General features: G+C 41.9%; 1 protein-coding gene across 3 annotated transcripts in view; it reads right to left on the bottom strand.

Annotated features, from left to right (window-relative positions):
* The window catches only part of MPPE1 (metallophosphoesterase 1), a 34,913-nt gene extending 20,402 nt beyond the window's left edge, over nt 1-14,511 (bottom strand). Inside the window, exons 1-3 of one of the 3 annotated variants that reach the window (XM_075213284.1) lie at nt 7,150-7,183; nt 4,286-4,610; nt 2,136-2,494 (exon numbers count right to left, since the gene is read on the bottom strand). In XM_075213284.1, coding sequence (XP_075069385.1) covers nt 2,136-2,401 — 266 coding nt within the window. In that variant the 5' untranslated portion in view covers nt 2,402-2,494; nt 4,286-4,610; nt 7,150-7,183. Of the gene's footprint in view, nt 1-2,135; nt 2,495-4,285; nt 5,304-7,149; nt 7,184-14,418 lie in introns of those variants that run through there. The other 2 variants (XM_075213283.1, XM_075213285.1) reach the window with 2 other exon arrangements.
* Between the last annotated feature and the right edge of the window lie 230 nt (nt 14,512-14,741).

The following is a 14,741-nucleotide window of genomic DNA, read 5'->3' as shown; positions in this document are numbered from 1 at the left end:
CTAAAATGAAAACACAACTTCCACCATGACTTATCTCCTCTGTCTTTTTTATATTTTTACCATTGGTGCGTCATTAAAAAGTATCATGTGCCAGGTGAGACAGCAGATGTCACATATCAAAACTATTGCACACCACAATTTAATATGCAATGTGCGTCATATGTCCAGCAATACAAAGGGGTATATTTACTAAGGGGCGGTTTAGAATCCGCTACACATTGCATGTGGCTTTCAGCACCAAACCAGTTCAGAGGCTGAAACCTCAAAGCACATGTGATGTATTGAGGTTTAAGCCCCTAAGTCTCATGTGGTTTGGGCAAAACCGCATGCTGTAAAGGGCAAACCCCTGGTAAAACCAGATGGAAAACTCTGACCAGGGGTACCAGAAGTGGTCCAATGCTACTGGTATTTCTAAGTGCAGGGGCCTGATCGTATGTATAGGACCAGCCCTGGAGGACCGGGCACGCTGCTGAGTAGCATAAACTGTTATAGAAGGGGAGGGTGGGTTTATTTTTACAATTCTTTATTTTATTTTATTTTTTATGAAGTTCCCACAGACAAGGTAGCTCAAACAGCAAGAAGATTATCAGAACAAGGTCTAAAAATCCTGTTCTGGCAGTTTGATGTGTGGTTTATATACATGGCATTTTATGTGCAGTTTGGCCTTCAATACATATCACCTTTTCCAAACCACACATAAAATAGCCAAAAAACATGCTGTTTTGCAAATCCGCACTTTAGTAAATATACCCCAAAGTATAAGTTTCACTGGAGGAATAACGGCTATTAAAATGGAACTGGATTAGCTGTATGGGCCCTCATACTTTTTTTTTAGGCATCATCATCACCACCATTTATTTATATAGGTACTGTAGAAAATAGGGGCATTTTACATTTTTAAACATACCTATCTGCAGTATTCATGTTTAATGCAACATAAAAACAGGTAACCATATAAGATTCTTGTGTCTCCTTAAAAAGAAACACCATGTGGCCACTTCCTCGCTACATAACTGTGTGAAGGTCTGGTTATGAGCAATCACGATGAAGTGTAATAAAAAAAAAAAATACAAACACAGGAAGGACCAAAGGAAGGAAAACGTAATGTCAGCGTGTTAAAAGATAAGCTTGGTAATTTATTTCAGGCTGAAAGTCTGTGGAGAGACAACTCCTGTGGATGGATGAATCTAAGGGGTATATTTACTAAACTGCGGGTTTGAAAAAGTGAAGATGTTGCCTATAGCAACCAATCAGATTCAAGCTGTAATTTATTTAGTACATGCTACAAAATGACAGCTAGAATCTGATTGGTTGCTATAGGCAACATCTCCACTTTTTCAAACCCGCAGTTTAGTAAATATACCCCTAAGACTAATTTAGATTATAATCCTGGAAAGGTGTTTTCAACCTAAGGCAAGGAGCAGTCGTGCTATTTTGGGGTGTCTTAGGACCAGTAATCATTATGCTATTATGCACAGTTATTGACTCTTAAAGCAGCAAGCAGACTGAGATCAAAACAGTCAATTATTTTGATGAGGTCTGTTTTGCTGCTATGCACATGTGACGGAGTCCATTAGGACAGGGGTCACATCAATTCAGCATCCATGTGTGTTCCATGCTATGCTCAAATTGGAGCGTTACCTTCTTCTGTTCAGGTGACATTTGCTGTTACAGTAAACATAATTATGATGATGATGATGATGTCAAGAAGCTTTCCTGCTATGTTATTTAAGTTTAAATGATGCTTCATAACAACTGCGTTTGCAATATATAAAATAAAATATGTACACGTTCGCAAGTTGCAAGTATCGGAGGGGTCTGTCTGTTTTCAAGCTCATGCATTTGCTACTCGTTCATACCTAGACACATCTTCACCTCTGAATACAGTATACATACACATACACTTGAGTGTAGATTTTTCAATCTGAAGTCACACTTATGTTCCACTTAAGGCCCTAAATCTGCACTGTACAAACCTGCCATAATAAGATGTTGCAAATAGCAACTAATCAGGTTCTACATAATTTTTAATGCACAGTTTACAATATGAATGCAAACATCTGATTGCTATACAATTACCCATAGAACAGTTTTGTAAATATCCCACAGTGTATAGTTACCCTTTCAATCCTTACCTTCTCAATTTGTCAAACCAATGACCTCTGATTTCTCCAAGAAGATGAGTATCTGATAAAAATATGGCCTTCAGAGGGGATGATCTGTGTGGGCTGGACACTGCCTTCAGGCCCGGCCAATGGCACTGGATTATAACAACGTAATAAAGCAAAAACTCACAGAAAAAAATAACTACAAAAATTAGACCCAGGAACTTCAACAGAAAAATATTTCTTCTCTTAAGACGGGAATTCTCTGTGCCAAATCCACTTTTCAGTATTGCCATGTGTGCGGAGATCTGAGCAGTTTTCTATGTGCACTGCATCCATCGGCATTGCTCAGCCTCTCTGAGGTTGGGTTAAGAATGTTTCCATGTTGCCTATGTGGACAAAAATAACATGTCACATTATTGTCTTATTATTGAATTCCCCACGAAAATGACAGACGAACATTTAATTAATGTGCACATTTATTACCAGTGTATCCAAGCAGATATCGTAGATATGCTTTGCATTTTTTTTTTCAAAATCCAGAGCAGTCTATGGGGACTGCTATATACCACAATTTAATAAGTTTCGAAAAGGCAATTACACATATGGTAATGTACGTATGTGTAATTTTTCAGCCCTGCTCCTATGGGGTGAGCACTGTTCTCCCTTCTAGTTTTGACTTAAAAATAACAATTTTGTTGGGGTAACCCTGCCTTTTCTCCTGGGCTCTCCGCTGCCTTCTATAGCCCCTGGCTCACTGCGGGAGTTCGATTTGTCGGAGACCTGTTATTTCAGGGGGCCTTCATCTCCTGGGATAGCCTACACTCTAAATATCCAAGTCTCCATCCTAAATTTTCCGAGTACTTCCAATTACGACACTTTGTGGGCTCTCTCCTCGGGGGGGCTCCTCTCCCTCCTCCTAGGTCTCCCTTTGAATCTCTATGTCTCTCCTCACCCTTGAGTAGGGGCATGATCTCCTCTATCTATAGCTTAATTCTTAATGTACTTTTACCTCTGGGCGGTAGGCATGAGAGGGAGTGGGAGAGGGATCTGGGCCCCCCCCCAGAGAAGGATTATTGGGAAATCATAAGAGACCAAGTTGCCACCAGCTCTATTTCCACTTCGGTGAAGGAGAACGCATATAAAGTATACTATAGGTGGTACTATACACCTGACAAACTCACCAAAATGTTCCCCTCTAGTTCTCCATTATGTTGGCGGGGTTGTGGCCAGATGGGCTCCTTTTTGCATATTTGGTGGTCCTGCCCTAAAATATCCTCCTTTTGGGATCGAGTTAGGGCCCTCCTCGCCTCCCTCCTTCCATGCCCTGTCCGGAAAGATCCATGGTCCTTTTTTTCTCTGTTACCCTTTGATGGATGATGATAGACAGTCTGCAAAATTGGCCTCCCATGTCCTGGCTGCTGCGCGATGCCTAGTAGCTAAGTCTTGGAAACAAGCTGAACCCCCCACTCTGGCGGCCCTGAGATCCTATATCTGGTTTATTGCCCGGATGGAGCAGATTACATACCACCTGCATGATAAGAATGATAAATTTCACCAGATTTGGGCCCCTTGGCTTTACTTATAACCCCATACCTCTTGTTCCAACTCCTTCCTCCTAAACAGACTCCCTAGGTTCATAAGCAGCCTTATAGGGAACTCTGGGGATAATTGGGAAGTGTGTTCTCTTTTTCTTTCAATCTCGGTGGCGACCAGTGCCCCCCCCATTATATTGTTATAAAATGTTATATTTTCTTGAGTATTCTAGATGACAATTGTATATTTACCTGTTGGTTTATTGTCAACCTCAGCCTACTTTATGTATTTGCTATTCAAATATTTTTAGCTTCATTGACACATGTTCATGACATGTACTGTTCTCTGTTTTTGTCTCTCGCCCCGCAAATGTACTAATTGTTGACTCTTATCTGTACATGATTGCTATTTTTTCAAAATAAATAGTTAAAAAAAAAAAAAACAATTTTGTATTAAGATTTCAACAGAAGGACTTTACTTATTCATATTTTACTTGTAAAAACATTTAATCTGTCTAATATATAGTATTTGTACAAAAACATTACACTTTAAGCAGTGCAATACTAAGATAAGCGAAAGGACATACTGTATATAAAATGAAAATAAGTTTAGAGAATCTCTGTATGTTTGCTCATGTAGCTTACCTGCAAATCTGCTCAATAGATGCAAAGGCCCTTTCTGCCTAGGAGACTTAGATTCCTCTGGTTCAAATTCAATGGTGCAGTCTTGGTGATGACTTTCTAACGCTAACACAAGCCAAGTATCGTTGCCTAGCAACAAACAAGGGGACCCACCCAAAAGCATAGTGTAAGGCAGGTTGCACATGCGCTCTATATACTTCCCCTGCTAGCAAAGAAATACATCTTCCAACGTGCAGTGGGGAGGGGGAGTGTGTGAAGGAGACATCTACAGTTGGCGATTCCGAGAGGTACCAAGAAAGAGACACATCCTGGGAGAGTCGCATGCAGTCTGTCAGAGAGAGAATAACGGGAGTCTGTGAGGTCTGAGTGAGAGTGAGTACACATAGAGGGAGAAACGAAGAGAGGGTGAACAAGGATTCTCAATGAGGAGTAGAAGCGGTTAATGCAGAGTGCAGCCATCTTGGATACACAAGCTGGAGACCAGTGGGATAAGTAACCCATGTTTAAATTTTTACTGATTAACTTGGACTGAGCATTTTTGTTGTTAGTAATGTAAGGAACTTATAGGGAGACCTGAATAATATTTGTAAAAACCTTTTGCAGGACTGTGATCTAGTGACAAGGGTGAAGTGTGGGGAAAGGTAGTTAGGGGATAGAATCTGAGTCTAAACTGATGATAAATGCACCAATCTATAAAATGATATTCCTTATCTGTGGGAAAGCACTATAACTGAGAACTGGGGTACCAGTGGTTGCAAAAGGAATGGTGTGCCTACGTTTAAGAGGAAGAGAGGTAACTGCATGTGTCTTAAGTAAAAGCAAACAAGAGAGCGTGCTTTACTAAATTGTCAGGAGAAATTAAATATTTTGTGGAAAGGAGGAAAAATGCAAATTGCTGTTGTGTGAAATCCTGTGTGTTAATCTGATGTTGAGGAATACAGAGAACTATGATATTTCTTCATGCCAGTTGCAACTGCAATGCCTGTTTGCTCTATGAAGGAGAAGGGGAGATCTGGATTTATGCTACCTTCTAAAACTGCATAATTACATTTGGGTCATTCCACATCAAATCTACACAATTGTAAAAAAAAAATCTACCTTATATTCTCTAATTTCAATTAAATTTGGTATAATAAATGCTGCCATGTGTGTAAAGAAAACCCCTAAATCTTAGGCTGATATGTGCACTTTTGAAGTTATACGCTTTTAAAGTTGCACTTTTTTAAACCAAACCAGGCTTTTAACGTTTTTTTTAAATTGCATTTGTAGCTCACCTGATTGAGTTGGAGAGTTTGGCATAGTCTCATTTCAAACCTCTTTTTATGGGCTTTCATATGATATATAACACATTATTTTATGTTTCAACAAAAATTGAAAATGTCAAATTTTCATTTTGATTTTGTCAAAAAGCCGTATTTTTAATTGTTTGAAAAACATCTAAACAATTGTTCATACTGTTGTTAATAAATCCCCAAAGTTTTATTTTCTGATCATGATAAGATCATCTGCTACAGTTTTGGGTGATTCATGAAAATTTTATTTATTGGGCAACTACACATCTGAGAAAATCAATAAAACAATATTTTTTCCAGTTCCCTTCATTAGAGGAATGCACGTTCCTTTTCAGGTGTGATTGGGGACGAGATTTTACAGACAGCTCCTGCTCCCACTTCTGCACAGCCATGTAAACTTAAGATGAAAGATACTCTACGTGGAAAGACATCAATTGTGTTTGGGTGGGCTTTACTTAGTGAAGAAAAGTCCATGAGGCTGCTGCTGATCTCCATGGGTCAGAGGAGCATGTGATGGGCTCCTCCAATCAGAGCTCAGCACATGCTCCACTCACCCCTCAGCAGATTCTCATGGGAATTAAGGTGAGCTACAAATGCAATTTAAAAAACGTTAAAAACAAGTTTTTCGTTAAAAAAGTGCAACTTTAAAGGCATATAACTTCAAAATCAGTGAACATATCAGCATAAGATTTGGAGGTTTTCTTTACACCCATGGAGGCATTTCTTATACCAAATTTCATTACAATCTGAAACAGTCAGTTTGAAACCATATGTTGATTTGATGTGGAATGACCCATTCACCCATTTATATGTTATGCGTTAGTTAAATTAATTGTCACTGAGTTTAATATATATTGTTATTGAGAGTCATTGTGGCTAGAGGAATATTGCAGGATAGCAATTAGAAGGGTTAGATGTACCTTTTAGTTAGACATGTACATATTGGGCCAGATTCATAAGGGAAAGTAAAGCAAAAAAAGAGTAACTTTGCACCTTGGCAAAACCATGTTGCATTGGAGGGGGAGGCAAATTTAAAATGGGTGGCCAGACTTATAGTTGGGATAAGGCACGTCCTAGATCAACTTTAAATTTTAGTGTACAAGCAAAGCTATCAAGTATTTGTGTGCTACATGAAAAATCAGCCAGTATTTATCTTATGTGCAAAATAATAAAATAAGTTACACCCCTTGCGTTGTAACATGGTTTTGTCCAGGAGAAAACTTGCTCATTTTTTTTGCCTTACTATCCTTAATGAATCGGCCCATTGTCTTTAGCAAGAGTTAAGTAGCGTCATTGGATATAGTAGAAACATAAAAATGTAAAATGCTGTGTATTTATTGCTTGCTGCACCCAAAGTTACCCTTAAATCACTGTATGAATCAAAGAGATATATTTGGGATATATAAAACTTACAAAACAAACTTTAGGAGCCTGCGCCTCAATCATAAATGTGCCAGTGTGACCTCTAAAGACCTGTCTGGTGTACTACTATCTCATTTGTGTGTGCCTGTCCTAAGTAGGAGGGTTGAGGGTTCCTTAGTCTCCCTCTGGTGTTGCTCACTTCCAGTGTATTACCTTGTGTAGATCCTACTGTACCCAGAAGGTGGAGGCACTGCGCAACAAAGGAAAGGAGGTCAAAAGTTTACTTAAAGACAACCGCACAAATCCATACACACACCCGAGCAGAAAAAAGGGGTGTTTACAAGAAAGGCAATGGGTCACTGGGTGGAGCTTTTAACCTCTTCTGCTTCTCTTCAACAACAGGTGGGAAAGGGCAATCTCATGGTTGGAGCAGTCATGGGGCAAATAAGGAAAATATGTTTGTACAACAAAAGGTACAATACATTCAAGATAAAAGGGGGTGTCAACCTTAGAAATCTCTTTCTGCAACTATCCAACTTTAAGGGCCTATTTACATTGATGTGCATGCTGCTCGAGCATAACTTACAGTTTAAGTGCCATAAAGGAGAACTTCAACCAAACATTAGCCTTTAATAAACAAATGAATCAGCATTTTTCCTGCTCATGTGCATTCAAACTTACGTTGAAATAAGTATAAATACAGCTAAACTGATTAATATGTTTTACCGATTGATTGCGATTAATACCCCACGTGTAATGACGCAATCGCACGGATTAGCAACACACACATTTACATTCGCACTTACACTTGTAAATAATACACATTTATTAAGGTTCCAATCCACATTTATTTATTAGTAAATGGTATTAGAGATTATTTATAGATAGATAATATTATAGTAAAGGTATTTATGGTTCAGGTCCTCTAAAAGGTAAAGAGTTTGGTCTCATATTATAGCTTATTTCCCCAGCATTAACCCGGGTTCGACAGAGTAGAGATCGCATCTGCGGTCGCAAGTTATGAGCAATATGAGATTAATAATCAAACTTACTTTGTTTATGGGTCAGTTTAAACTGGTTATTCGGCGGGAAGACACGTAGACAACAGTTTGAGCGAGATGCCCCCTCCTTTGTGAAAGGATCAAATGAACTGACCTATGACCAACAGACAACTGGAACATCATTAACCCTGGACCTCTGTGTTACAACTCTTCCTGTGTTTTGTATCTAGCAGCAGTACCTTATACCACCAGAGGTGCTGCTGTTCTGTTCCTAAACTCTTCAGCATGACTGAAGGAGTTAATCTTCTTGCCTGAGGCCTAATTAGAACTGCACCGAATAAAGACATTTGTAGTATTCTTCCGTGGCCGCTTCCTGAGTTTACTAGGAATCGTAACATGATGAACTGCCATACAATCTAGGCCTGCTGATTGCACGCCCTCTGCTTAGTCCCGGGATTCCTAGTATTTCTGTATTGAACTCTGTGTTTGGCTATTGAGACCATGTCACCTAATCCACAACTACAAATACTGCAGATGGACATTATTCAGCTCCGTTATCAAATCATACAGGTATCCACTCTACTCCAAGAACTGCTGAAAACCCTTCCTGCTGCTGTGTTAAGTAGTTTCAACACTAATTCTGATTTTAAAGCAACAAACTCCTCTGGTGAAAGCATGCAGACCGCAGAGAATCTTCCCAGAACTTTTTCTGACAGTGGTGCTGCATCTATGGTACTGCCTGCCGTCCCTACCATTAGGGATTCTAAACGACCAAGCTACCTGCGTCCCCATCTCACTGAGGAGGAACGATGGCGAAAAAGGATTGGTAAACTATACCTCTACTCCCGAGTCTTCAGCCGCTGCCTCTACTCCCGAGTCTCCAGCCGCTGCCTCTACTCTCGAGTCTTCAGCCGCTGCCTCTACTCCCGAGTCTTCAGCCGCTGCCTCTACTCCCGAGTCTTCAGCCGCTGCCTCTACCCCCTAGTCTTCAGCTCCAGAGGGGGCACTGCCCTTAAAGTCTGCTCCGGAGGGGGCGCTGCCCTTAAAGTCGGCTCCAGAGGGGGCGCTGCCCTTAAAGTCGGCTCCAGAGGGGGGGCTGCCCTTAAAGTCCGCTCCAGAGGAGGCGCTGCCCTTAAAGTCCGCTCCAGAAGGGGCGCTGCCCTTACAGTCCGCTCAAGAGTTGCCTGTCCATGCGGTTCAGCCCGAGTTGCCTGTCCATGCGGTTCAGCCCGAGTTGCCTGTCCATGCGGTTCAGCCCGAGTTGCCTGTCCATGCGGTTCAGCCCGAGTTGCCTGTCCATGCGGTTCAGCCCGAGTTGCCTGTCCATGCGGTTCAGCCCGAGTTGCCTGTCCATGCGGTTCAGCCTGAGTTACCACTCGGTGCTGTCTGCTCTGAGGCATCTCACAGTGCTGTCCGCTCTGAGGCATCTCACAGTGCTGTCCGCTCTGAGGCATCTCACAGTGCTGTCCGCTCTGAGGCATCTCACAGTGCTGTCCGCTCTGAGGCATCTCACAGTGCTGTCCGCTCTGGGGCATCTCACAGTGCTGTCCGCTCTGAGGCATCTCACAGTGCTGTCCGCTCTGGGGCATCTCACAGTGCTGTCCGCTCTGGGGCATCTCACAGTGCTGTCCGCTCTGGGGCATCTCACAGTGCTGTCCGCTCTGGGGCATCTCACAGTGCTGTCCGCTCTGGGGCATCGCACAGTGCTGTCCGCTCTGGGGCATCGCACAGTGCTGTCCGCTCTGGGGCATCGCACAGTGCTGTCCGCTCTGGGGCATCGCACAGTGCTGTCCGCTCTGGGGCATCCCACAGTGCTGTCCGCTCTGGGGCATCCCACAGTGCTGTCCGCTCTGGGGCATCCCACAGTGCTGTCCGCTCTGGGGCATCCCACAGTGCTGTCCGCTCTGGGGCATCCCACAGTGCTGTCCGCTCTGGGGCATCCCACAGTGCTGTCCGCTCTGGGGCATCCCACAGTGCTGTCCGCTCTGGGGCATCCCACAGTGCTGTCCGCTCTGGGGCATCCCACAGTGCTGTCAGCTCTGGGGCATCTCACAGTGCTGTCCGCTCTGGGGCATCTCACAGTGCTGTCCGCTCTGGGGCATCTCACAGTGCTGTCCTCTCTAAGGCATCTCACAGTGCTGTCCGCTCTGAGTCATCTCACAGTGCTATCCAGTCAGAGTTCTGTGCCCAAACAGGGCTTCCCGTCAAGTGTACTCAGCTTGCAGTCCCAGCCGGGGACCCCTGCCCTGCCGTCCCAGCTGGGGACTCTCCAGAGTCTGCCATTGAGCCTGAACGCCCAAAAGCTTCTTCCGACCCTCCTCCAGCCTTCTTTGATGGAGACCTGAAACAATTTGCTTTAATCCATCAACTTTGTATGAAGCAATTTGAAGAATTTCCAGCATATTTCTCAGACCAATTTAACCAAGTTGGTACAATTATCATGAATTTCAGAGGGGAGCCGCAGACTTGGGCTTTTTCCCTTCTTAAATCTGATGATCCCATTACCCACAACACCAGGGACTTTGTAAATGCAGTCTGCCAGAAATATCTTCCATCTCCAACCAAGTCACCTGATCCAGTTTTCTCTGTGCCACCTCAATCACAACAAACCTCAACCTTGGTAGCTGGCTTTTTGGATATATCACCATCCTGCAATAAAAAGAAAAAGAAAAGGAGGAAGACCTGAAAGGAGCTTGTATGGAGCGTCTGGAATCCGCTCCTTAAAGGGGGGCTATGTTACAACTCTTCCTGTGTTTTGTATCTAGCAGCAGTAGCTTATACCACCAGAGGTGCTGCTGTTCTGTTCCTAAACTATTCAGCATGACTAAAGGAGTTAATCGTCTTGCCTGAGGCCTAATTAGAACTGCACCTGTCACACTGCTTTAAATACCTGCCTCAAGCTGTGCTCTGTGCAGTTCATCCCGTTTGTTCCTGGCTGCTGCTAACCTGCTCCTGTGTTATTTGATATATACCTGCTGGACTGAACTTATGTGTATGACCCCTGCCTGTACCTTGGACCTTGCCTGCTTGCCTGAGACCCCGAATCATTTGCCTGTACCTTGGACCTTGCCTGAGACTCTGAATCATTTGCCTGCACCTTGGACCACGCTGTTTTGCCTGTTGCCCTGACCTTTTGGCCTGACTTCTGGACCTTGATTATTTGCTTGTGTCAGTTACTTTGCCTGGACTCTGTTTGCTTCCTGGACAGACTTTTGCATCCTGGAATTGGGTAACTCACCATTCTTATCCCTGCATTCAAACTACGTTAGCATTCTGTGGAACCTGTTATTTCTGTGTACCTTCCTGCAACACCTGTTCATGTTTATGTTGGGAGTTATACCTGTATATGAAAACCTGCATGTTCATTGAACTGAACCCTTGCTTATATATTTTGCTGGAATAAAGACATTTGTAGTATTCTTCCGTGGCCGCTTCCTGAGTTTACTAGGAATCGTAACACTCTGTTAGTGTTATCTGTGCATATTTGTGACATCATCACTGTTTATGTTAATTCAAACTTCATATAAGCTACCTGGGCCATTGTTAGATCTCTATCTTCCTGACTGCAAACTACATGGACATGGGCCCAGGCCCAGAAAATGTCATGTATTCGTTTTTTATAATTTCTTCTTTATTGTTATATCTTCTATGCTCCAGCATGGCTTGCTGTAAATCCTGCTATATTTTGCAATTAAATCTCTTTGTGTGTTGGAACCACAATAATCGCATTGGACAATGTTTATTGGTAGCGATAAAACGAACATTACACTGACCCACTGTCGACAAAAGGAAACAAGCAGGCTACATACACACTAGTGTTAAAAGTATACATTCAAGATACATTTTTAACACACGGATGTATAGCTGCTTGTTCACTTTCAGTGCATCTCACTAGTGTCAACGCAGTTAAAAACTATGCCTTCAGTTCTACATGCAAATTTCAAAAGCATATAAACGCAAAATAGTTTATTTACATTTTACTTGCCTTTTAATGTGTGTTAAAAACACATTTCAAACTCCAGGCTGAAACATTAAATATAATTACATCTGTCTATTAGGTGCGATTATGTCAAGTATTGATACCTGTGATCATTTTATTTAAAGTTCAGCAAGCTTTGGACTTTAACACACTGTTTACAAATGAGCAGTAGTCACGGCACACTAACTGATGACAAATCTCACTTGACATCGGCTGTGACCTTAGACCCCTGCGACATTTTTGTTGGATCAAAGAGCAACAAAAATAAATCTGATTGGATAGTAGAATTCTCTGAAAGTGGACTTGCACTTTAAAAAACGAAAAACACAACGCACAAGCTGCATAAATTTTCATTAGTGCCCCAGTTAAGGAGACTAAATTGAGTAGAGATCTGAAAGATTTTACATTCCTGTCATACTGTGAACCACTCTGACATGTGTGCGCTGAAATACAAGCTCTGCCTGTTTCTTGGATTTATAAAGGTCGCACTAAAGAGGCAAGTCCACTCATCTTGTTAGTTATATTACCAAACTAATATTATGATTAGCACATTCATCTACTACCCTCTGGTGGAAAATTAATATATATTATGGTTATTTGAACATATAGATTAGATTGTTATTGCTCTTTAGGAGAACCTATTTGGTCTGTTCCAGTTAGCTACAAATTATGCGTCCAGACATTTAAATCTCCTTACATTCAATACATTGCAAATAACCATTTTAAACTTTTAAAGTAGCTTATCTTTACTGTAACTTAGGTTACGCTAATAGAATTAAAGGACACTGAAAAGATAACAAAAGTCAAAAACATTAATGTAAATTTTTTTTTTAAATAAAGTATCAAATTGATGGTTTATTCTGTTACATTAATGTGAAATCAGAAAGTATAATTTATGGTCATCCAAAAATGCGATCTAACAACGCAATTGTGGTTTTGTGAGGTCACTCACCTACTTTTGCACAAATTCACCAGTTTTTAGAGATAAGCACATGAATTAATGGGACAACTTTCTGGTGTCTGTGGGGGTGCAAATGTCTGTACCAACTGATGGGAGTTGGTCAGATCAGGGGCTTTCCTTGACAAGTGGTCTCTAGAGTGCAGAAAATAGATTATTTAACAGAGATAACAGGGTGGGACATTTACAGGCCGTCCCCTGCTATGCTGTAAGGCACTTGGGGGTCTATTTACTAAACTGCAGGTATGAAAAAGTAAAGATGTTGCCTATAGCAACCAATCAGATTCTAGCTGTAATTTTGTAGAATGCACTAAATAAATAACTAGAATCTGATTGGTTGCTATAAGCAACAGCTACACATTTTTCAAACTCGCAGTTTAGTAAATATACCCCCTGGTTTTGGTTTGTTTTCTAGCACCTCATTTTTAGGTGCATTTGGAGCAATGTAATAAGCTGCAAACACACAAAAGTGACACATTTAGTAAATACGGTCCCAATGGCTCCTGACTCTCATGCTAAATAGGGCATTTTTTAAGGTGATACATGGCAAAAATGTAAATAATGGAGGAAGCGTTTCTAAAGTGGACGCTGGACTCTGATGTGACACTATGCACATTTTCCGGAGCAGCCACCAACCTGCAAATGAAGGGGCAGGTTGATTTTACAGGAGTATTTTCACTTTGAAATGCACTAGGCAAGCAGCCATACTTGCACACATAAAGAAGCAGATGGTCTGCAGTTTTTGTGGTTTGTAATTGAGCCTTTTTGTGCGCAGGTCACTATGAGGTCCATTTTTTTTTATTTTTTTTTTAAAGGGAGAGGAGCTGTAAATCCTACTAAAATGGAAGATTAAGCAGTATTCAGGGCTTCACTGTATTTACCAAAGCCTCTGGTCAAAGAAAACTATCGGCTGCTATCGCCGGTGGGGTAGCCAGCGCCGGGGACCTCCTGCAATGCTAGGACACTGAGTACAAGTACTGCTGCTGTCCTCTGATTGCTTTCATAACTTTTTCTTTGAACACATTCCAGTTCCAGTGCAGGTTGGAGCAGGAATGTCAGCACAGCATGGCCCAAGGGTGCCAGGAGTTGGCAGCCACTATCACTGAGCTGCTGAACATCGCTCACCTGCTCCGCTGAGGTTTTCTACATAAATTATCTAATAAAATATTTTTAATCCCTGCTATGAAAATCTCATTAAGAAAGGTGTCTTAATAAACAGCAAAACCTTCTGGGAAGACCATACATATTAAGATGCGCTTTAATATATGGATAACTGATGTTATGCAGGGCCCTTATCAGTTGCCAGATATACCAAGGAGTTCTCATTAGCAGCAGTACTGTACTATAGATAGAGGACAGAGCCGCAGCCGCACACACTGTATCTCACATTCGGAGAAGTTACATTAGATGCAAACAAACACGGACGATGGATGACTGTTTACTGCATACCCCCAGTCCCACATAACACCACACCGTTCATAGAATGAGTCACACCGAGTACAGTAACCGCTGCTGATATATATCGGCATAATAACATTACTCACCCACATACACCGCAGCTGCCACCAGGCGCTTCTACCATCGGATCTAGCGGTTTGATGGCGATCACCGTCTATAGTCCCTAAGAGATTCCTGGTTGGTCCAGTCAGAGGGCTGGGCGGGTGTATGCAGAGGCAGATGATATGATTGGTTGAGTTTAGTTGTCACTCATCAAGTAGCAGCGCACAAGTCGTGTGTCTGTAGAATAATTATGTTTTCGGGTTTTCTTGTCCCTTTATACATCCAAACGTTTGTGAACGGATTGCCGATTCATGAAATAATTATTAAATAAGGAATGTATGGTAACAATACAAGTAGAATACGTACT

Source organism: Mixophyes fleayi, chromosome 5 (genome assembly GCF_038048845.1).
Source record: "Mixophyes fleayi isolate aMixFle1 chromosome 5, aMixFle1.hap1, whole genome shotgun sequence".
Classification (NCBI taxonomy): Eukaryota; Metazoa; Chordata; class Amphibia; order Anura; family Limnodynastidae; genus Mixophyes; species Mixophyes fleayi.
Note: the sequence above shows the minus strand (reverse complement) of the source record. Positions and strands in the feature narration are given on the sequence as shown.